Here is a 23,632-nt window from a genome sequence, read left to right as displayed (position 1 = left end):
CTTATTGATTTCTCTGCATATTGATTTCCTGTTCAAGTTGCTTGCTTAAAGCTTCCACTTTTTTACAGAGCTCTTCGTTCAATAAAGCCAGCCGTTTGTTTTCATGGACGACATCTTCCTTTTCCACTCGTTGCTTTGCTGCACCACGCAGGCGCGATTCTATTCGTTTGAATCCATCGTCAAGATAGTTGAAAGAACATTCGATTTCGTCAAGCAATTTCACAAATTGGTTGCAGTTTGTCTTGAGCTTTTCAGCTTCTTCATCATACACGGAAGTACCAGTTCTGGATAGTACCACCTTGTCGTAGGGACCGAGTTTCTTTGATGAAGCAGCGTTATTCCCTGCAAATAGAGTTAAACCATAGTCAAGATTTCCCTCTCTCGTTTTCTGCTGAAATTTTCATGCTAAATAGAAATACTCTAGACCGATTGAACCAACTGTTTTCTATTTAAACAATTATTTAACTAATGGTCATAGCGTCAATTTATCATGAAAGTCGACTTTGATTGGTTGTCTTGTTTTTACCAATCAGCGACCGTTAAACTCTCACCAAATTAAAGAGTCCAAGAGAGCAAATGTCTATATCATAACTCTAGTAAGGCCAATCAGGAGTTTTGTTTACATTTTAGTGATTTTGCCACTAAGAGGATACAATTCGACAGTCGAAATTTCTTTGATAGACTAAACAAAAATTGCCTTTGATAATACCTGACGGATATTGCTTCTCGAGAGAGCCTCTTGCGAATTGTTCCGATGATGTGGAACCTTTGTCACCTTTTGGCACAAGTTGGTTTGATGTTGGAATATCCCAGAAATTGATTGACAATGACTTTTCTTTTTCTTGAATGACATTGTTATTCCATGCGCTTGCCTCTTCCCTATAAACAGGCAGTTCTTGCTTCGGCTTTTCTGATGGATCTGAAAGAATTGCAAAAGTAGTTGGAAATGATGACACCTTCATCTGCTCAATATTTTGAAAGCAGCAGGTTTTAGCGCTCCATGAAAAGAAAACAGAAAATGTGCATATTTAAAAAAGATGAAACATTACGTACCAGACAATCCCTGGTTTACGTCAAATGGAGCAGATGAAGAGAAAGCTAATGGAGGTTCCAATACAACCGAAGGCTCTTTTTCATCCTCCTCGAAGAGAAGATCTGGTATCTCTTCTGCAGGTTGGGGCTCTGAAGTAAATCAAAGAACAATCAATAAAATCGAAAACAAAGAGATGAGTAATCACAAAGATGATTAGAAACCATTTACGATTACATTCTATTGATGCCTATAAAAGAAGTTTCTCACATACCTGCAGAAGTCAGTGCTGCTTCTAGTTGAATAAGTGATGGGGTGACTTGTTCAACTTCAGGCAATGGCTGGTTGGATGATGGGGTTTCAAAGTCAGCCACAACCAACGAGATTTCCTGTTCATTAATGATCTTTTCTTCCGAATTCTCTTCTTCATCCTTCTCCTCAAAGAGAAGATCTGGTATCTCTTCTGCAGGTTGGGGCTCTGAAGTAAATCAAAGAACAATCAATAAAATCGAAAACAAAGAGATGAGTAATCACAAAGATGATTAGAAACCATTTACGATTACATTCTATTGATGCCTATAAAAGAGGGGTTTCTCACATACCTGCAGAAGTCAGTGCTGCTTCTAGTTGAATAAGTGATGGGGTGACTTGTTCAACTTCAGGCAATGGCTGGTTGGATGATGGGGTTTCAAAGTCAGCCAAAACCAACGAGATTTCGTGTTCATCAATGATCTTCTCTTCCGGATTCTCTTCTTCATCCTCCTCAAAGACAAGATCTGGTATCTCTTCTGCAGGTTGGGGCTCTGAAATAAATCAAAGAACAATCAATAAAATCGAATACGAAGAGATGAGTAATCATAAAGATCATAAGAAACAATTTACCATTCATTACATTCTATTGATGCCTATAAAAGAAGTTTCTCACATACCTGCAGAAGTCAGTTCTGCTTCTAGTTGAATAAGTGATGGGGTGACTTGTTCAACTTCAGGCAATGGCTGGTTGGATGATGGGGTTTCAAAGTCAGCCACAACCAACGAGATTTCCTGTTCATTAATGATCTTTTCTTCCGAATTCTCTTCTTCATCCTTCTCCTCAAAGAGAAGATCTGGTATCTCTTCTGCAGGTTGGGGCTCTGAAGTAAATCAAAGAACAATCAATAAAATCGAAAACAAAGAGATGAGTAATCACAAAGATGATTAGAAACCATTTACGATTACATTCTATTGATGCCTATAAAAGAGGGGTTTCTCACATACCTGCAGAAGTCAGTGCTGCTTCTAGTTGAATAAGTGATGGGGTGACTTGTTCAACTTCAGGCAATGGCTGGTTGGATGATGGGGTTTCAAAGTCAGCCAAAACCAACGAGATTTCGTGTTCATCAATGATCTTCTCTTCCGGATTCTCTTCTTCATCCTCCTCAAAGACAAGATCTGGTATCTCTTCTGCAGGTTGGGGCTCTGAAATAAATCAAAGAACAATCAATAAAATCGAATACGAAGAGATGAGTAATCATAAAGATCATAAGAAACAATTTACCATTCATTACATTCTATTGATGCCTATAAAAGAAGTTTCTCACATACCTGCAGAAGTCAGTTCTGCTTCTAGTTGAATAAGTGCTGGGGTGACTTGTTCAACTTCAGGCAATGGCTGGTTGGATGATGGGGTTTCAAAGTCAGCCACAACCAACGAGATTTCCTGTTCATTAATGATCTTTTCTTCCGAATTCTCTTCTTCATCCTTCTCCTCAAAGAGAAGATCTGGTATCTCTTCTGCAGGTTGGGGCTCTGAAGTAAATCAAAGAACAATCAATAAAATCGAAAACAAAGAGATGAGTAATCACAAAGATGATTAGAAACCATTTACGATTACATTCTATTGATGCCTATAAAAGAGGGGTTTCTCACATACCTGCAGAAGTCAGTGCTGCTTCTAGTTGAATAAGTGATGGGGTGACTTGTTCAACTTCAGGCAATGGCTGGTTGGATGATGGGGTTTCAAAGTCAGCCAAAACCAACGAGATTTCGTGTTCATCAATGATCTTCTCTTCCGGATTCTCTTCTTCATCCTCCTCAAAGACAAGATCTGGTATCTCTTCTGCAGGCTGGGGCTCTGAAATAAATCAAAGAACAATCAATAAAATCGAATACGAAGAGATGAGTAATCATAAAGATCATAAGAAACAATTTACCATTCATTACATTCTATTGATGCCTATAAAAGAAGTTTCTCACATACCTGCAGAAGTCAGTTCTGCTTCTAGTTGAATAAGTGATGGGGTGACTTGTTCAACTTCAGGCAATGGCTGGTTGGATGATGGGGTTTCAAAGTCAGCCACAACCAACGAGATTTCCTGTTCATTAATGATCTCTTCTTCCGAATTCTCTTCTTCATCCTTCTCCTCAAAGAGAAGATCTGGTATCTCTTCTGCAGGTTGGGGCTCTGAAGTAAATCAAAGAACAATCAATAAAATCGAAAACAAAGAGATGAGTAATCACAAAGATGATTAGAAACCATTTACGATTACATTCTATTGATGCCTATAAAAGAGGGGTTTCTCACATACCTGCAGAAGTCAGTGCTGCTTCTAGTTGAATAAGTGATGGGGTGACTTGTTCAACTTCAGGCAATGGCTGGTTGGATGATGGGGTTTCAAAGTCAGCCAAAACCAACGAGATTTCGTGTTCATCAATGATCTTCTCTTCCGGATTCTCTTCTTCATCCTCCTCAAAGACAAGATCTGGTATCTCCTCTGCAGGCTGGGGCTCTGAAATAAATCAAAGAACAATCAATAAAATCGAATACGAAGAGATGAGTAATCAAAAAGATCATAAGAAACAATTTACCATTCATTACATTCTATTGATGCCTATAAAAGAAGTTTCTCACATACCTGCAGAAGTCAGTTCTGCTTCTAGTTGAATAAGTGATGGGGTGACTTGTTCAACTTCAGGCAATGGCTGGTTGGATGATGGGGTTTCAAAGTCAGCCACAACCAACGAGATATCCTGTTCATTAGTGATCTCTTCTCCTGAATACTCTTCTTCATCCTCCTCAAAGACAAGATCTGGTATCTCCTCTGCAGGCTGGGGCTCTGAAGTAAGTCAAAGAACAATCAATAAAATGGAATGCGAAGCGATAAGTAATCTCAAAGATCATTAGAAACTATTTACCATTACATTCTATTGATGCCTATAAAAGAAGTTTCTCACATACCTGCAGAAGTCAGTGCTGCTTCTAGTTGAGTAAGTGTTGGGATGACTTGTTCAACTTCAGGCAATGGCTGGTTGGATGATGGGATTTCAAAGTCAGCCAAAACCAACGAGATTTCCTGTTCAGCAACGATCTTTTCTTCCGAATTCTCTTCTTCATCCTCCTCAAAGAGAAGATCTGGTATCTCCTCTACAGGTTGGGGCTCTGAAATGAACGGATTGAGAAATGCTTGTGATTTATTTGAAATGAACGGATTGAGAAATGCTGGTGATTTATTTTGAACTTGGAAAAATGAATTTTTCAGTATTAGTATGTTATGTTAAAATAGGTAACTGGCTTTTGAATGAAATATAATTTTGTAAGCATACTTTCATTTCTGCCATTGTAAGCATACTTTCATTTCTGCCATTGTAAGCATACTTTTGAAAATGAGTGATCGTCTTAACCAAGAAAGTAAATGGTTGTAAACAATCTTTAGGTACCTTAGAACTGACAAAATGCATAAAAGAAGGAAAGAGAAAAGTTATAACTTACCGATGTTAATGCACATTTCGATGACTTCCTGAGATTCTAAGCTTACAGAGTTGTCAAGTTGGTTACATCTGTCAATTCGCCTGCTTGATGACCTTAATTCTAGACCAGAATCATGCAAATTCTCGTGAAATGCAACGACTTCGTAGACTTCTTCAGGCATAGCTGCATTTTCATTTTCTGCTACACTCCCATCTTCATTTTTCATCAATGACGACTTGATGTTCAAGAGATTTGGGTCTGAAAGATATTTTTCAATCTCAAAGACGCAACTTACTTTGTAACCAATTCACTGAGGCTATGCAAGTATGGTGTTTGAAATTTTAATTATTTTAGGCAAGGTTTACGTCTTTGGCTACTGCAGATAGGTACCCAACCTTTGCTTCAGGAAATATGTGACCGCCGCAAAGGTTAAGCGTTTATTTTGAAGGTGTTAGTTACATTTTTTTAACTTTTTCTTAAACCCTTCATTCTTTTTTCAATGGTTGTAGATTCTTCAAGCTTTAATCCTTAATTTATTCTCAAACGTTTTGCTTCTCTGCGAGTATTACTTGTTGCTCCCCGGAGTTCCCAGTTCGTGACTTAAAATCAGACTTTTCAGTCCGGTATTTTGAATCCACTTTACCAAGCTTAAACAATGGGCATCTTCGGCCATAAAGAAAACATGGGACGTAGCCCCACAAGGTTTTCTAGAGATGGGGATGTCACTTGTGGGACGTGGATCCACAAGGTTTTTTAGAGATGGGGTTGTCACTTGTGGGACGTGGCTCCACAAGGTTTTCTAGAGATGGGGTTGTCACTTGTGGGACATGGCTCCACAAGGTTTTCTAGAGATGGGGTTGTCACTTGTGGGACGTGGCTCCACAAGGTTTTCTAGAGATGGGGTTGTCACTTGTGGGACATGGCTCCACAAGGTTTTCTAGAGATGGGGTTGTCACTTGTGGGACATGGCTCCACAAGGTTTTCTAGAGATGGGGTTGTCACTTGTGGGACGTGGCTTCACAAGGTTTTCTAGAGATGGGCTTGCCACTTGTGGGACGTGGCTCCACAAGGTTTTCTAGAGATGGAGTTGTCATTTGTGGGACATGGCTCCACAAGGTTTTCTAGAGATGGGGTTGTCACTTGTGGGACATGGCTCCACAAGGTTTTCTAGAGATGGGGTTGTCACTTGTGGGACGTGGCTTCACAAGGTTTTCTAGAGATGGGCTTGCCACTTGTGGGACGTGGCTCCACAAGGTTTTCTAGAGATGGAGTTGTCACTTGTGGCTCCACCGTTGGCACTGGCGTTGTTTAAAGGTCCCTGATATTTCAACTCTTCCGTTTTGACCAAAAATCCTTCAATCTAAATCATTTACCCATTTTGAAAGCATCACCTCTAATTGCACTCCGACGAAACTTTTTCATTGCACATTTTTAAATATATTCTTCAAATTTGGCAAGAATGTTTCGTTTTCCTCTTTTCTTTCCTGTTGAACTTTAGCTCAAACGTGATGTTAAGTCTATATTTAACTCTATAACGAGGTTATTGATTTTAAAAAGGTTTTTCCTTTTATCAAAAACTCTTGTATTCCAAAAATGAAAGATGGTACTTCGTGAGTCTGTTTGGTAGTAAATTTAGCTTTTGAAACAAATCTGTTCTGTATCCACAATAAATACTTTACATTACAGATATATGGAATTACTTTCAACAAACCCACCGATGAATTCAATTCTCCTTTCGTGCTTTGATCTATAAGTCTGAAGCATTTCATATATCCTAGAAAAATGTTTGGGATTGTATTAGTGTGGGTTAGCTGCTCTCTTCCAAAACGATTTTATGGAAAACTGCTAAATTTTACATTGGTTGCGTTCACTATGAAATTGTCACAAAGGCTTTGAGAGTTTGTGTTTTACTACAACTAACAATTCACTTCTCGTTAGAACCTTGAACAGCATAGGTTCCAAATCTTTGATTGGCTGAGCGACCTAAATTCTCCATACTCCATTAGCCAATCAGAATTCAAAAGTATGACAACAAACGTGTCTCGCAGCTAGATTTAGGCCTATTTTGGACGTTTTTACCACTACCCACAAAAAAACGTGTAAAATGTTCTGAAAGATAACCTAATTTTTTTTAAAAAATTGAATCTTTAATAAATTTATGAAAAAACTGCCGTTGTACTCAGTTAAAATTCTTCCGCGATCGTCAGTTACGAAGGCTTGAAACTGTCCCTTCAAACCCTTATAATAATTAGGGGGGAGGTATAGCATAAAGATTACATGTTTTAATCTTTAAAAGCTGTTTTATCCACTTAATTGACAAATATGAACTTACTTTTGCAAGCCACTGATAAAATATTTTCTTTTCGGCATTGATGATTGTGTCACTGACGGAAAAAATCGCTAAATTCCACTGAGAGAAAACGCAGCCCATCTTTCTCTCAAAATAACTACAATTGTGCGATTTCTTTTGCGCTCAGGTACTTTATATCTGCACTTTGAAGGCTTAAAGATAGATGAGAAGCTCACTTCCACCGATGTTCACTGCTACGGCCTTGTAAAAGCTGACGCCATTCGTCAACGATGAAAAGGGCGGGGAAATGAAATATGTATCATTTACGAAAAATTACTTTGCTGTGGAGTATGGCTAATGGAGTATAAAGAATTTTGGTCGCTCAGCCAATCAAAGATTTGGAACATATGCTACCTTAAACTTAAGATTGTTGATGCTAAAACAAGTATAGTTTTGTCGGTTTACTAGCTCAAATTTCCAATGAAATTTGCAATTGTATTGCTATACCTTTTATGGCGAAATTGAAGAGCCTTGTCCTCTGCGAGGCTGCTATATCTCGTACGGTAGATCTCTGCACCATAGCGTAAGAGGATCTCAACACATTCTTCTTCTCCTTTGACGATCGCCAGCAACAAGGGGGTCCTGTGTTGAAAAAGCAAAATATCAATTATTGACATTTCGTTACATATAACTTTTATATGCTTTCTTAATATTGGATCATTAGCAAAACCAACTGAAATATTTAGATAAGAACCTTTTTTAGATTGACTAAGTAATGGGAAGTAATAAATCTATGTATTGAGACCTTATGCAGTGTTGAAAAAGTAAGTTTAAGTATGCTATTTTAACGAACAACTACAAAATTCATTTCCATAAATCCTTTAAAAATTGATTCAAACCATACTTACTTTCCGATTATCTCTCTGATTTCTGTTTCTGCTCCATTTTTCACTAGCAATAAAACCACATTTGGCAACCCAGCAAGGACTGCTTCGTGCAGTGGCGTAGATATATGCTGTGAAAACCCAAGTTTTATGAGTGGGAGTTCTTAAGTGTTTATGAATGCATGCATGCTTTACATCAATCAATATATGAATGCTACATTTTAATGATTTTTAGACTTAGAGCGTGAAAGATTCAGCATAGGTTAATGAGTAAGAGAGGCTCGTAAATCATCATCTGTATTTATAGATATCTTGCACTATTTCTAGCTGTAGCCTTGTTTTTTTCTGATTACCCTGTGGTGTTTATCATAGAGTTCTACTTTTACAAGGCTTTACCAAACAAGAAACCATTCTGAAATCGTTAGGGTATCGTGGATTGTGTTGACTTGCTCTGAAATCTTAATCAAGATCGTTTGTGATTGAGCAGTGTCTCATTCTTGATTCTTGTTCTTGAAGCTAATTGCATCAAAAATGCAAGAAAGAACTTTTTCTAGTTATGTTGAAGGTTTTCTAACAACAGAGTAGAGGCTTTCAATTATCACATACTTTCTACTTCGGTTACCTTTCTCGGGTGTACTTTTAACCAGCGTACAAGAATAAACTTATAGCAAGGTGACTTACCATATCTCTTGCATTCACATTCACATGCACTTGTTTTACCAGGTATTCTGCAATCTCCATTTTCTTTCTGAAAATGGCGTAATGCAGTGGTGTGGTCCCTGCGTGGTCAGGTCGGTTGAAGTCAAACTCTATTCCGTAGAATACTTTGACTATATCCAAATGTCCGTTTTTGATTGCCTGTTCAAAAAGAATCGTCATCAGCAATGGTGACAGATTACTACATAAGGTATGAGATCAAGTTCAGCCATCTTACTCTCTACTTTTAAAATGTTGGTTTAAAAAAGAAAATGATCTATAAAGTTGCCTAAAATTGTTACCTTAAATTTCAACCATGTTTAGTAGCAGCGAGGGGTGCCAACGTGAAAGGAAAGGTAGGTCGCAAAAATTGACACTAATAATCAGAACCATATTTAAAGAGAGATATTACTTACCATAAAAACAGGACTTCTCCCAAATCTGTCAATAGTGATTTTGCCATCAGCATCCAAAATGAGCCGTACCACTTGAATTCTGCCGGCGAGGCATCCATAATGCAGTGCCGTTCTGCAAAATTACAATATAATTTATGCAAACCTAATCTATAGAAAACTATAGAGACTAAAGTTTTTCCCGAAGAAAGGAAAAACCTCAAATTGCTACATAGAAAATATTAATTCTATAAGTTTGTAGACCCCTTTAAAAGGCAAAAAATCTCACAGATTTCGTTCCAGGAAAAATAAAAAGTAGAGGGAGGAAGAAATTTTTATGGGCACTGTAAAGACACAAACACATGACACAAGACACAAATAAAATGTACATTAGTGGTAAAATATAACGCAAGAACAGGATAAAGATAGTATAATGTATAATAATTTTATTGATTTTAGATAGCACGAATACAAATAATTTGAATTCTTAAGGTTAAAGTAAATATGAAACAAATAATGACCATCAACAAAAGCTGTTAAAGAATATAAATCAAATTTATTTAAATAGGAATTGTCAAATATCTTGGAAACATTTCAAACTAATGCGTTCTGCTTTATTATCATTTGATTTATCATAAAGAAAATAAATTGGAACGAGGAATAAATAAAGCTGATTGCCGAATAAAGATGAGTGAAATATGTCTTCTTTAATTAGTTCTTTAGATATAAAGACATTCTACTGTTAAAAACTTTTAAGGAGAACTTACCGTCCTTCGACATCTTTCTTGTTGATATCAACTCGTCTTTTCTTTAAAAGACTTTGCAGTTTCTGAATCTTGTTCTTGTACGCGGCTCGGTGTAACCTTGGAAGATCCCAAAGGTTTAAGCCGTCTTCATTCGTACTCGCTGTTGAGCGGTGAAAAAACTTCGACAACATTGTCAATCCTTCACAACCGATGTTCACAACTCAACTGATTAAAAATGTTAACCGAAGATGTTAAGTTACAGATTGATCGTAATTTGACGTCATATCAATAAAGGATTATCCATCGTCATAGTTGATTTGGAAGCGAAAAGCCTGGTACCTAATTTGCGTCTCTACTAATTTGCGTTTCCAAAACAGAATTTGGCAGAAGGGCAAATTAAAAGAAATGAAGGACAAGTCTTACTGCTGAGATTATCAAAATACCTTTCAATAATGGGTGTTCATTGATAGACTGTGTATTTATAAGCATCAGGTTGTTAAAGCAGACAGTTTTCAGATTTGACGTCACTATTACCGCTTGAATACGAGGTTTCTTTTGGTCCCTTTTGCGGAAGCAATGTTAGTGTTTTTGAGAACAGTAAGAGAATGGGATGCCTTCTTGGAGGCACAAAGAAAGAAAATAGATAATGAAAGGCCACAAAGCAAGATCTGAAGATTCCCACAATAATAGCTAACATCATTGGGTCTTCGGGAATCTGCAAAATAGATGTAGTAATAGTATCATCAGATAGCTTTTGCCGAAGGCAATAAAGATAAGTTGGGAGAAAATGCCCATTAATCTATTAAACAATTTTATTCCAATTAATTTTCTCGAAGAAGGGCAACTAGAACTAATCCAATGAAAACCGTTTGAAACCGAAGTTTTATCCAGAAAATTTATTCGACAACCAGAAGAGTCGCTTACTTTTCGAATTTCGAAAAATAATCCCAAAAAATTATGAAGGGCTGCTAGTAGGATCAGTACAGCACATAGAGGCCCCATGGAGAGCTTTAATTACTCGGGTGTAAAGGGCGAAGGAGAAGAAATAATAGTGAACTTGAGATTCTGTTGGTTATTGATTAGGAGAACCAGAAACAGTAAGGGATAAATATCGCATGTAGAAAATGCATAGAAAATTAATGTTGATCCTGACATTTGAGGTTTACTTTCATTTCAGGATGTGATATTTTGAAGTTTCAATGTAGGCGTACACTAAATTCGAGGTTTTCATTTGTATTCCCCCGAGAAAATCAATTTCTGTCCCGTCTGAGCACTTCTAGCCCGCTCTCTGTATTTTCAAAGCCAGTTAATTTACGGACCAGACTGTGCTGCTTTTTATCGTTGTAAAATTTCCAGCACCCCCTGTTCTGTGCTTTAGTCTTTCGCAAACTAACCTTGAGCACCAGCGATAGTAAAGCAACCAATCGGCTTCTGATATCGCGGGTGCTCACTTTTGGCGGGAGCACCCCCTATTGTCAAACGTAGTTCAAATTTTCATTTAGGCAGGCGGAAAAAGCATGTTGTAGTTGTTGTGTAGAAATGGCGATCGCCAGTCACAACAGAAGTGAAGCGATTTCTTTTAAAATTTTAATAGAACAAAAGCGTGTGTAATGAGGTGAGGCCTATATTTCATATTTTAAACTTGATGCGATGCAAGAGATCAAATTATAAACCTCTGGGTTTTTAATTTGGTGTTGTATCTATGAATCTCAATTAAATAGCCAAGAGCTCAGCTTACAGACCTACTGATTCCCCAGAATATTGTCATCTTTCCAAAATCATTAACCAGATATTAATTAGTACATAAACTTACAGAAACATTAATGATATTTATTTCATCTATTAGAAGTAGCTGTATTTTAAAAAAGTTTATTAAGTAGTCAGAATGATGGAAGAAGAAATCAAATATTTATTGTTTTTATTTTAACCAAGAGAAAAGCAATTACAATTGTTTCTTAGTATCATTTTGTTGTATTTTATGTATTGGTTTCATTTTAAATAGCACATTGCCAGAAGTTTAGGAAATAATTGTTTTAAAATCAAGTATTTGAAAAACAGGTATGTCCAAAAGAAATTCTAATCAGCATAAATTTTCAAGGGCATGACACCAGCCCCACCCAAAACTGAGCACCCCTCAATTTTTTTTCTGGATCCGCCCCTGAGAGATATACAAATCATTAAATCATAAGAGTCCCTCATTCATGAGAGAGTTTTTCGTACAAAGGAAAATGACTTATAATTTACGAATAAGAAATACGCTGCAACTTCCGCCTACCAAACGTTATCATTTGGGATAAACTCATTGGCATTCCAGGGGAGCATTCTCTGGAACACCTTGCCTGATACGATAAAAAATGTGGGAAACGTATCCAAATTTAAAAAAGGCATACATGCCTGGAATGGAGAGAAATGTAGCTGTAAAACATGTAAATAGGTAGATTAATATTGTACTCTTTTCTTTTTTTGTATATAAATAGTTAGTATTAATTAGTTTTACATAATTATCTATGTATATCAACTATCGCTCAAACTAACTGTAAATAAAGAGATTATTATTATAATTATTATCAGTACAGCATCCTCTTGTTATTCACATCGATGAACCCTCTGAACCAAAGTTCCTGGTTTTAGCATGACTCCTCCGCTCCAAAATTTTTCCTGGAAGTCAATTAGCAATGTTTTTCTGAGAATCGTCAAATTGTCTATTCTGAGCGGGATAGTAAATTGTTCAATTTCAGCCTTGGAGATGCATTTTTTGCCATTCGAAAAGGCTTAATTTCAAAAAAAAAATTTTGCGTCGACCCCAACCATGGTGGGTCCTCCTTTATCACTAAACTTGATTCTGGCCCCCCTAGTTCCTATTTGATGGCACCGTCTCTGTAAATGCAATATAACAAGCTCCTTTCTAGTACTTTTTCATTCATATCTTTTAATTCTAAAGGCGCAGTCAAAATAATAATTTTTCACAAAATAAGAGACAAGCACAACTTCAAACTTTAAAACTTTAAAAACATATTGATATTTTGAATAAAGAAATAGATAAGGGACGAGGTCCATTTCTGTACTCATATCAAAACATACATATAGGATCCTCTTAAGACCTCTTCTGGAGACCGAGGACCAGGTATGCCGGAGCACGGCTTGCCATAGCGATATTTAACACTCTTTATTATCTACTATTGTTTTGCCCTGTCTCGTGGCACTCATTACCCCTCAGCTCACCCTACAACTGTTCCGGTCTCTCCGCCTGATATCAACTTTGTCAAGGCCCCTCTTGCACGAAACTTGGTAACTTGAATTCAACCCTTCTCAAAAATATTTTTATTTTTTTATGCTCATTACCCTTTTCGTGTTCCTTTTTCGTCATGTAAATCGAGCCAATCTTTTTCGACCAATCATAATTCGTAAAACTAAGCAAATTACATTGCAACCTAATCAGAAACTATTGGCATTTGTTCGTTGAATCTCTAAACAATCTTACTTTTCACAAAAATACTCAGGGCACTCAATAGTGTGATAAAGACTCTTGTTCTTTTAGTAAGAACGTTTTAATAAGAGCACGAATCTCAAAATTAGTCAAAAGTTATGAAGAAAGAACAAGCTGATTTTGAGCTACTGTAAGATGTAATTTTGAAAACTGTTGTAAAATCCCCTTAAATAATTTCATCTTAAATAATTTCATTTTTGCCATCAAGGGATGCTTTTTGGCGAATTTCTCACTTTGTTGGCAAATGAGGTCTGAACAGTCCGCCCCCCCCCCCCCCCCTTAGAACACGCTAGCCAGCAATTGCACTGCCTACGCCCTAATGATTTAAGAACAAATTAAAAAATTGGCCTTGAATTTTCGAAAAAGTCCAAAAACACCTAGCATGAACTTCAATTGATTTGCTCCTGTAAAAAAGGAGTTTAGAAACACTTTGACATTTGGCTTTTGTTCTTTGAGATTTTCCATTTTGTTTCACTCTTTTCAAAAATAGAAATGGCAAAAGCATTTTTAGAGAGAAGCCAGTTCTCTCAAAAGTAAACCTGTATTGCACTGGACATTGAAAAAACCGAGTTAATGAAGGAAGTTGAACTCAGAAAGTTGAATGACGGACGTCTATAAAGGAACTTTGAGACTTGCAGTTTGCACGGAAGTTAAGTACTCACTCTTTCCTTTTACAACTATGCATCAATCTGCAACCGGAACATGGTTATTTTTGGCAGCAAATTAGTCAGATATATATCAGCATCCCCTTTGACCTGCTATATGTTTAGCCAATTTGATTTGCTTTCTCGCTGCGTGGGATTTAGGCTGTCTGCAGTAACCATATTGTTTGAGTTGCTTGATTTCCTCTGACGTAATAAGCGATACAAAAGGGCAGAAACAATCAGTGTAATCTTTGGTGAATAAGAAGCATTAGAAGGGCGTTGGGTTTCAAACCTACAACTCCTACCTAATCACATTGATGATGCATTGTTGATTGGGATCACGAGATTGTTTTGTTGTGCAGGCTAAACAGTTTTATGCACCCACGTTTCCATATCAAATGCTGAGTCATCGGACTGATGAAAGTTTTCAGAAAATCAACCGCATCAGGAATTTTCGAATATATGGTACAGTGCAGTGTTTGTGGATCTTTTTACTAAAGACTACGGCCGTCAGTCTTTAGGGCATACTCGTTGAAAAAGGAGCATCCAAAGCCTCCTTCTCATAGCCTCTAACTTTTTCAAAGGAAAATCAACTTTGGGGTCAAAGCTCCGGTTCTTTGAATAAAGAATGAAAACCTACTGTAATAACATATTCAAAACTAAACAAACTTTTCCAAGCCTTTTGTTCATGATATTAAAAATATTACCTACTTCGTAAGCAATCTCAATGTTCTTCTTTTGTAAAATATAATATACCTGGTATTTAAATAGTACCCTAGGCCGTAGCAATAAGGGGACATTTGGTGCGTAACATTTTGTTGACATCTACACTCTATTTTTTATCAGAACCAGACAATTGCCGAGCCTCGATGTTCTTAACTTTTTGATAATTTTAGGCTCAAATTTTCTTGAAATGTTCTTATTTATAGAGTGATTCTTTTGCAAATATTTGAGAAGTTACATACTGTATATAGTTTCTAAGACGTTTTACTGGGTAAAGTTTAAACGTAAAGCAATGACTGCTAGCGTTTATAGACAAATTTGCATAGTTTTGTTCTGTTGACATGACATAATATAAATTCAAAATACAAATTGTTTTTTTAAATTTCTCATCTGAAGCTGAGCATGTTCTAGCCTTATTCTCATTTTTTGGGCAAATCGAGCCTCGGTGTTCTTATAAAGTGTGTTCTTATAAAAAAAGGGTGTAGGGGTGCTTTGTCGTCGCATGTTGAAACTTGTCGGCAAGTAGGGGATGGTTGCAAATGCGGGCAAATGAGGTCTGAACACTAGTGGGAATATTAAGAACAGCTAGCCTAAACCTCAATTTTCCTGGCTCCTATAAAAAATAAGTGTCTATGTTCTATAAGTAAAGTTGTAGAACAAAGCAGTTGCTTGTTTTCAGTTGTGAAAAGGTGAAGACGGTCTAGCAGAGCTCGACGGACAAGTAGATATCCAAAAACCTATTGAGGCAAATGTTTGACAAACTGAAATATTTACACAGTAATTTGCAAATAAACAAGACTGCATGCAAGTAATTTGGAAAGCTATCAATTTATATTGATTTTGAAATAATTTCATGATTTCGTTTTTTCCATTTAACTTCAAGATGAAAAATGACAACATGTTGCTGTGGCAATATCTTGCAAATAGAGCACTTAAACAATCTACCGCCCGAGAGAACAATGGTCAAATCAGATGGGTCTTGATTCTATTGTTTACGTAATGTCGAGGCGATTTATTGTGTAGTGATGACAATAAACAAACAGAATGCATTCTGGCAATATTACGGCGACCTCCAGACAACTCGCATCTCTCCCAGCAGAAGCGGGCAAGTATTCAGTCGACTATCATAGAAAAAGATCGGATAATAAATGGTTGTGATACAGATAGACGACAACATGACGGCAGAAGTCGATGAGAGAGGAAAGAAACTGAAGAGGTTTGATGTCACAGAAACACAAGCTTATAAGGATCTGTATGCGAATAATCTAAGGATGTACAGTTTTCTTATGACGAAGGTGAGATGCGTTTACTAGGCCAGTTTAGCCATATATCTGATATTCAATTACTGCTTTCAGTTTATTGGAAAACTGTTTAAATGTCACAAACTTAAGGTTCTTTCGCCGGTGTGTTGTTTTTTTGCTCGTAGCGGCGCTGTCTCTACGATAAGGCTAATTAGACTTATTGAAATGTCTATGTTCGTTTACGAGGAATTTTTCTGTCTGGCATTCCACAAATGATCTCGGTCTAAAAATCAATCCAAAAGGAAAAATGTAAAATGTTGACCACCGTACTACGAGTTTGATGTGTTACTCACTGTTGGTCCGAGTAAGAGAACGCGATAGGACAACATCAAAAACCTCAATATTCAGCATGTGTTTCTTTGTCTTTGAGAAATTGCCGCAAGTAACAGCATTGTTTTATATATAATTGTAACCTTTTATGGCTAATCTAAGAAATAGGAAAAAAGATGCAAGCTTTCTGGTAACAAGTGAATGAGTTTTAGCGGAGAATAAAAATATTGACTGTCATTTTTTGTTGCCTACCATGATCGAAGAAGATCGATGATTTGTGATCTTTCCTCGTGGGTGAAAGGTCAAGCCTTAAGTATACGGTCAACTTGTCAAGGCAGGGGTTGCCCCTTTCTCGGAGTATTTGCGGCGCCAACCCTGGATTGTTGTTTATAATGCTTTGGGCCCTTTTGATCTGGAAATACGTACAAGCACTTGTCTGGACTCCCCAAAATAATGATAAGTCATAGACAAACCCTAAAACAGAGATTCGCCCACATCGCTACTCGTGATCACCGAGCACTTTCTATTTAACCATGTCTCCCGTGACAGAAAAGATGTTAATCAATTGTCATCCCCATTAAAGAAACACCCTTCTCTTCCGCTTTGACAAATTTTCTTTGCAGCATGAAAGCAACAAATGCTTCTTTAGGGAAAAGCCCAATTCTTTCTCATTTCGGAACAATCGACCATAATCCTGGCAGGTGAAGGTGCCAAAGACTTCCCTTCCCTTATGGCCCCCTGGTCAGATTCAGAAAACGTCTCTCATGCCAGTCTTTTATCTTTTATCGACCATTTTTCTTTTTGCATGATTTTTTGTCGATGATATTCGAGATATTTTTCAGTATTAAGACCGGAAAAATGTCGTTCTGAAATGGATTTTGATGTCATATGAAGCAATTCGTACAATTCTTGTCTTGGTCGTGATGAGAACCCATTTCATCTGACTTTGACTAATATAACTAAAATATTCTTATTCAACCTTGAAGTATCTTATTGCTTTCTGAAAAGATACGCTGATGAAACAGATGATCCTTTCCGAAAAGACCTAGCTAAATGTTCCCATTCACCTCGTATGCTAATTGCAGTCACATTCATTATAAATTCGCTTGATTAGGAATCACTCTCGGCTCAAAGAAACTGGTTATAAAAGCTTTCATAATCAATTTCATAATTAAAAGACTAATTTTTTGCACAATTTCATACAGACAATAATTTTGCGGAAGAAAGTTTTTTGCAATGTCAGTTTTGACTGAATGGATAACATACACGAATTTTATTATAAGGAAGTTCTTTATAAGAAAGGGGGCAATCGGATAGGCAAAAGCTGGAATATCTGGTCATGTACGGGAGACTGCCAAGAAATGTGAACAATGCAATTATCGAATGCGCATGTTTTGTGTTATTTTAACTTTTGAAACCAGGGGTGGATCCAGGATGTTTTGTGACCGGTGCTCAGTTTGAGAGACGGCAACCAACAAAGTTACCACGCCCCTTTTTCATTGGCGATGTTTAGTGAACAAAATAGGCTATATAAGCAAGAAAAGTATTGTACAAAATAAGGGAATGTATCAGGGCATCTTTTAAGAAAATTTCACTAATTGGCCAAAAGCATATGAGGGCCCCATTCTTTTCGCTACCAAGTTTGGTCTGTTTGCCCCTTAGCCCCCACAGCCCCTTGAGCATCAAGAATGAATGCGAAGAAAATTAAAAATGTTGATGATGAGTTTTAATGTTTTGATCCACCAACACTATGTAAGTCGATCTTTGTATAATTTACAATAAAAATACTTTTGACCATTTGTTTAAAATCATTCCTTTTTACTTGTCTTTACTTGCCCCAGTTTTTTTATAGAAACACGTAGAAAAGTTAAGAGATTGCTAAGAAATTTCGATATTGTACTATTGCGTCTTAGATATTGTCTGGTTTCATTTGACAGGAGATGGATCGAAAGAAACATGAAAGACTCCGAAACCGAAAAGAGGAGTATTTCCAAAACCACGTGGCAACTGAGAACAACCAAAGAAACAATCGATTGCTGAAAAGTTTCAAACAGATGTCACGCATGCGAACTTGTTTGTCAGATTTAGACTTGAGTAGAATTTCTGATTCTGATTCCGAGAATTCGCCCCAAGCAAACTCGAAACAGAAGTCTGAAACAAGAGCAGACTTGCACCTTGGCCAAAACCATAAAGAAGGAGGAAGAGTTAATAGCGAGAGACCACGATCATGGACGGCTCTTGATAATGGCAGCCCGAAACTTCCACGTGCCAGTTACTTCAATGTAAGTACTACCTCAATATATGCAATTGATATCATTGAAAAGAACATAAAAAGATTGTTTAGGAGCTGTAAGTAGAAAGCTTTGCAATTGCTACATGCCATGTCAATGTCGATGAAAAGAAGATTCTTCATCGGGGATAGGGGTTGATAAAAAGGCGCGCCATCCTATTTGCTAGGTATACCCTAAACCCTTTTTGTATTTTGTTGGGTTTGATTGCAATCTGGTTTGTTGATCGATTGATAATAAGCTCCAGTGCCGAGAACTTTGTAAAATTCATGCCACTTGCAAATAACGCACGTGCGTGGCGCACTTCTTGCATCATCTTCCAGCCTTCAGTTCATTGAGCAAAATCAAATACCAAGCCAAGTCATTTAACCAGAACACCAATAATTATTTGATTTTATTCCTATTGCTAGATAACTTGCATATAGTTTTCCTTTCCTTGTTGCTCGAATCTCCAAAATGCTGTAAGGACGTATAAGACAATAAGGCAAGATTTCAGCCAGCGGTTTGAAGCACTTGTATATATGTACTCTTGTACACATACTTCTGTTTTTTTCATTTTCCGCTTGGAACCTATGGCGCTACTTCGATAAACAACTTATGAGCAACTGATTATAAGTACATAACTGTGATGTTACATCCCACTTGTTTGAAAGTAGCACTACAGGAGTACATTGAACATTTATATTCAGAAATTTTTGACCCTGGGTTTTTATAAATAGAATTCAAGCACTGCATACAAGTAAACTACTGAGTTTTGTTTGCAATCATCAACTTGTTTTTCTTGTGGATTAGTCTTACAGAATACAATGAGCCATAGCTTTAAAGATGTCATTCAAATCAATCTTTCATGTTTTATTTCACTCGTTGCGGATTTACGTGAGTGAATAAAAGTTGCTTTGAACGTGTGGTGTGGACCACCAACCCTGCCAATAGTACATATTTTCATTAGAGCCCCATGAGGTGCACCATTGAGACTTATTCGAATGAAAAAATGTCGGAAAAAAGACGACTGCATAAAAAGAGGATTATCAATGAAACCAGTTCTCTTTTAATTCCTCTATTCTTCTCTTAGCCCCTCTTTTAACTATCACCAGCCCCCAGACACTATACTTTATAGAAGAAACAGAAATAGCTTTGGCAAAAAGAAGCTTTCAAAGCTTTAAAACAAGCAGAAATTGACTTCTGCCGTTCATATCTAAGTGTGTGGGAATCTTTTTTTATACATTGCTTGTACACGAAAAACCCCTTTCGGTAAAAACTTAAATCTAGATAAAATGTCCTACTTCAAAAGTATTTGCGATTCTATAGAAGAATCTACGAGAAATTCCACTGCTACCTTTAAACCAAAGAAGGCAACATCAAATGCTTCTTTGTTCAAATTACAACCCTGCCTACACTTGATTTGAAGAGCCTGGGTCGAGCGGAAAAGATGGCAGCCTTAAGATATCAACGATTTGAATTAAACGTTGCAGCGCCAGAATTTCCGTTGAAAATTCATTTTGATGCTAGTTTTGTCGCTTTCTTCAACAGGAACGACGATCAAGTGCAGGCCAAGTGACCACACCAAAGTATTTAGCAGTACCTTCAGGATTTGACAGAGCCCCTTCACCATTAACATCACCTGAATCACCATCGCACCCAGCAACCTTTTCAGCATTCAAAGTATCACCGACAAAACAGACGTATATCCCAGCGTTGCGGCGACATTTTTCAGACCTCGGTGATCATCGTAACATAAATTCGGAGATTTGTTCTGACAGTGATGCGACAAATTCTGACAGCGAGACTTCACATGCTGAGGTCAATGGAAACGAAAACGTAAGTTATTTACCCTCCAACATATCATAAATTTGCAACATTGTATCCCAGTGACCAAAGCAATAGCTGGTATATACTTTTAGATAAGTAACAAATCGATTTTTTCACACTTTACTTATTTTAAATCATTAAAATTCTGTTACAACCCTTTTAAGATTAGATTAGTGCTTTCAGTTTCAATTCTATCTTAGTTAGCCACAAATACTTTCAAACTTTAGGCCCATTTTTTCTGAAAATTGATTAGCGATTTTCTTTAAGTCATTTAAATTTGTAGATTATTATTATAAATAGTACTGCAATATAATTTCCTGGTATTATGTTTAATGTTAAATGACGTCATCTTTTTTGAAAATAAACTGTTCATTTTTGAAAAATGAGGCAGGTCCCTGTCTTTATTTTTATCAAACAAAATTTGATTCGAGTACTAGTGATATGGGTGAATTCTAATATGTTTTTGCAGGGCAATAAATAGCTGCAATTTTTCTCTTGACGTAGACCTCAGAGCTACAAACTCTTTTAGCGTTATTTAGGAGCTATGGGTTGACGACCAGTTGTTTTTTGCAGCGAAAAGCAAGTGGATCGCCCAGTCTACAAAGAGCAAGGCAAGCGCGAATACGCCAAGAATATCGAAAAGCTCGCATTGCATCTCTTGAAGGAGAAATTTCAAAAGCAAATTCAGTTTTGAAAGACATTAAAAAGAAAGCACATTCACTGCCGAAAGAGATTCCAGAAAACAGGGTAGCTGAATTCTCCAAAGAGGAGAGCAAAGAAGTACAGTAGAATGAAGAATGCTATATTTAAGTAATTCAAAAGTGACGTCACATCCGGTAAGGAAGGCGGGGTAGTGAAACCCTTAACGACGCGTGGTTGGTTTCGTAGAGGTAAAGAGGCTCTTCCCCATTAAACCACCTGTTGTTTTTGAATAGTGCACGTAGGTTTAAAGGACTATTTCCCCCAAATGTCAGGCAAGAGAATGCAACCCATACTTAAACATAAACGATCCATTGCACACGAAAATTGTTTACCAACACCACGCAATCTTGATGAAAAAGTTGTTAATCGGTTTTCGAAAGTTACCTGAGGAGTCTGGATATATTGAAGACACGAGGACAAATTTCGATGCTCTGTACGACGTTTTTAGACCGGCCTCTCTAGTCAAAAAATGTTGTGGCAGCGTTGATGTGCCGCCAGATACCAGGCTGAACGAATACTTACGTGTCAGTCGTTAATTCAAGATATGATCAAATGTGGCACAGGTCAAGTTTTTTAAAAGAAGTTGAAATGCACGCAAACCGCTATAGCAAACCACGAGATAAAATATTATGTTGATTTTACTCTCGCTCCAATTTAAAGAAATTAATTAAGACATTAGAAATGATGCAAATCACTAAACTGATCTGGATACATCATTTAATTTTTATGTAAATACTATCTTGTAAATAATAGCGATTGAATACAGGCTAAAGAAGTAGTCCTCTTCGCCATTAATCAATCCATTGCTTTTGATCAAGGTGCTCTACCTCCCAGTATAATTTGTCTTTACCCCGTCGTTATTGGCTTAGCTTGAGTAAATTCAAACAGTTTGTAATCATTAGTAATTTCTCATGTTCTGTTTTTTTCAGGCCGTTGATGTTTAAATACGATATTTCGATAATAAGAACTGCTAATGAATTTTGAAAGATATTAGACAGCTGACATAAATTTAAGTCAACTATTTTTGTGATGCATAATCAAATTATACACCTTGTATCATAAGATCATTCTGCGAAATGTTTTCTAGGACATTTGATAATAGTGCAATATATACGAGAACAGAAAATGTATGATATGATATTTAGTTATAGTGTATATAACAATGTCAGTGTAATCAATTTTTTCGATTGACTATTTTATAATTGATTTTTTTCTGTCGTCGAATTCATTTATGTTGTTTATCCTAAATACAGGCGAAATTGGAAATTTTCCTAATCTGTGTCAAATTACTTTTTACAGTTATGAATAAGACTTAATTGTAAAAAGCAGATGGTAAACGAGTTATAATAAAGGCATTATTCAGGAATCAAGCACAGAATCAATTAGATTACCATTAAGATCTTCTCGAATTGAAAAATGTTAGGAACCCCCAACCAGAAGCTCCGTGAAGGAGGGACCAAGGGTAGTTGCCCCTCCAATACATGAAGAAACTACTAGCAAAATACAAGCATTATGAGTATAGCTCAAACCTTTATTGTGAAAGTGACGGTTGTCTTGTTTGCTCAAAACACCTTGGATAGATTGAAAGTCACACTGCTCATGATATTCCTGTCTGGTTTTTATTACCAATCGATTTTTCCCGATGGCGGTAATACAGAAAATTTGGGAACACACCCCCTCCAGTTCTCAGCTAGTTCGATCGCGTCGTTGAAACTGTCTTTACGTTGCGAAAAGTTAGACACGGGCGTTCCATGTTGGTAAAAGGGCGTTTACTTGCAGTAAAAGGACGTGGCTCAAGGGTTTCTTGACTGCTCATGGAGGTGCCCCTTTTCTGTCTCAAGTGCGCCTACTTTTAGAATGTGTCCGACATCTGTGGTGTTCCCCTCCCTCAGTGCCCTCTTATTTTGGTGCGCCTTTACCGTCTCAGTCTGACCCTGGTAATTATAGCCTAATTTCTTACAAATTTATTCTATTTTGCTGAAAAACAGAAGATGGTAGTATTTCCCTTCTCCTGAGAATTTCTCCTTCTACCCCCAAAATAGTTTATTGGTGACACTGGCTATCACCCTCGAATAAGCCCCTAGCACAGGGCTTCCGACTAAGGGGGTACCGGGGGGCATGTCCCCACATTTTTGCTAAGCGATACAGCTTTTTTCCAAAACCTTTGCTCCCCACTTTTTGTGCTAATTTTTTCCTTGTTCCCCCACTTTCCACCCTGTGTCGGAGCCCATGTAACATGCCAATTGAATTCTTACTATATGTATATATATATACCTTTTGTCCACAATAAATGACAAAAGTTTCCTACAGAAAATGGAATAATAGGAAGTCGAAGCAATTTCAGGATCACTTTGATATCGCATTTAACCACGGTGGCGGATTTAAGGGGGGGGGCAACAAGAGGCAGTTTCCCCTCCCTCGATGAGTTGCAGCAAGTCTGGCGACCCTTTTTTAGAAATTGTGCGCCTCTTTTGAAGAATGCAAATCAGGTGAAAAAGTCTCTGAGACCGACAGGTTAATTTGCTTCAAGGATTACCTCAAAGTTATGTTGTTTATTTCAAAAATGGATCTGAAATTGTTGTATGCAGCGTACTCTCGTCACCAATTCTTGAAAATACCGAATTAGCCCCCACTACCAACTGC

The 23,632-nt window shown here is 37.1% G+C and overlaps 4 protein-coding genes across 4 annotated transcripts; 1 reads left to right on the top strand and 3 right to left on the bottom strand.

Annotated features, from left to right (window-relative positions):
- Position 1: 1 nt before the first annotated feature.
- LOC135689906 (uncharacterized) lies at positions 2–1,290 on the bottom strand. The gene is made up of 2 exons (XM_089108597.1): positions 710–1,290; positions 2–342 (listed from the first exon to the last, which is right to left on the bottom strand). Exons 1-2 carry the CDS (start codon positions 960–962, stop codon positions 2–4), a joined length of 594 nt encoding a protein of 197 aa, XP_088964723.1. The 5' UTR covers positions 963–1,290.
- A 6,152-nt stretch (positions 1,291–7,442) lies between these two features.
- Positions 7,443–8,843, bottom strand: LOC135689365 (uncharacterized). The gene is made up of 3 exons (XM_065206558.2): positions 8,613–8,843; positions 7,956–8,062; positions 7,443–7,689 (listed from the first exon to the last, which is right to left on the bottom strand). The coding sequence occupies exons 1-3, from the start codon at positions 8,808–8,810 to the stop codon at positions 7,512–7,514; spliced, it is 483 nt and encodes a 160-aa protein (XP_065062630.2). The 5' UTR covers positions 8,811–8,843; the 3' UTR covers positions 7,443–7,511.
- Positions 8,844–8,920: 77 nt separating this feature from the next.
- Positions 8,921–11,133, bottom strand: LOC148960211 (putative ankyrin repeat domain-containing protein 30B-like). Its single transcript, XM_089108686.1, has 2 exons — positions 9,787–11,133; positions 8,921–9,155 (listed from the first exon to the last, which is right to left on the bottom strand). Exons 1-2 carry the CDS (start codon positions 9,954–9,956, stop codon positions 9,023–9,025), a joined length of 303 nt encoding a protein of 100 aa, XP_088964812.1. The 5' UTR covers positions 9,957–11,133; the 3' UTR covers positions 8,921–9,022.
- A 174-nt stretch (positions 11,134–11,307) lies between these two features.
- LOC135689360 (uncharacterized) lies at positions 11,308–22,894 on the top strand. The gene is made up of 5 exons (XM_089108685.1): positions 11,308–11,380; positions 15,503–15,914; positions 18,128–18,472; positions 20,009–20,296; positions 20,861–22,894. The coding sequence occupies exons 2-5, from the start codon at positions 15,768–15,770 to the stop codon at positions 21,074–21,076; spliced, it is 996 nt and encodes a 331-aa protein (XP_088964811.1). The 5' UTR covers positions 11,308–11,380; positions 15,503–15,767; the 3' UTR covers positions 21,077–22,894.
- The last annotated feature ends 738 nt before the right edge of the window (positions 22,895–23,632 follow it).

The sequence above is a fragment of the Rhopilema esculentum genome, chromosome 5 (genome assembly GCF_057945365.1).
Source record: "Rhopilema esculentum isolate cy_ngs chromosome 5, ASM5794536v1, whole genome shotgun sequence".
NCBI lineage: Eukaryota > Metazoa > Cnidaria > Scyphozoa > Rhizostomeae > Rhizostomatidae > Rhopilema > Rhopilema esculentum.
Note: the sequence above shows the minus strand (reverse complement) of the source record. Positions and strands in the feature narration are given on the sequence as shown.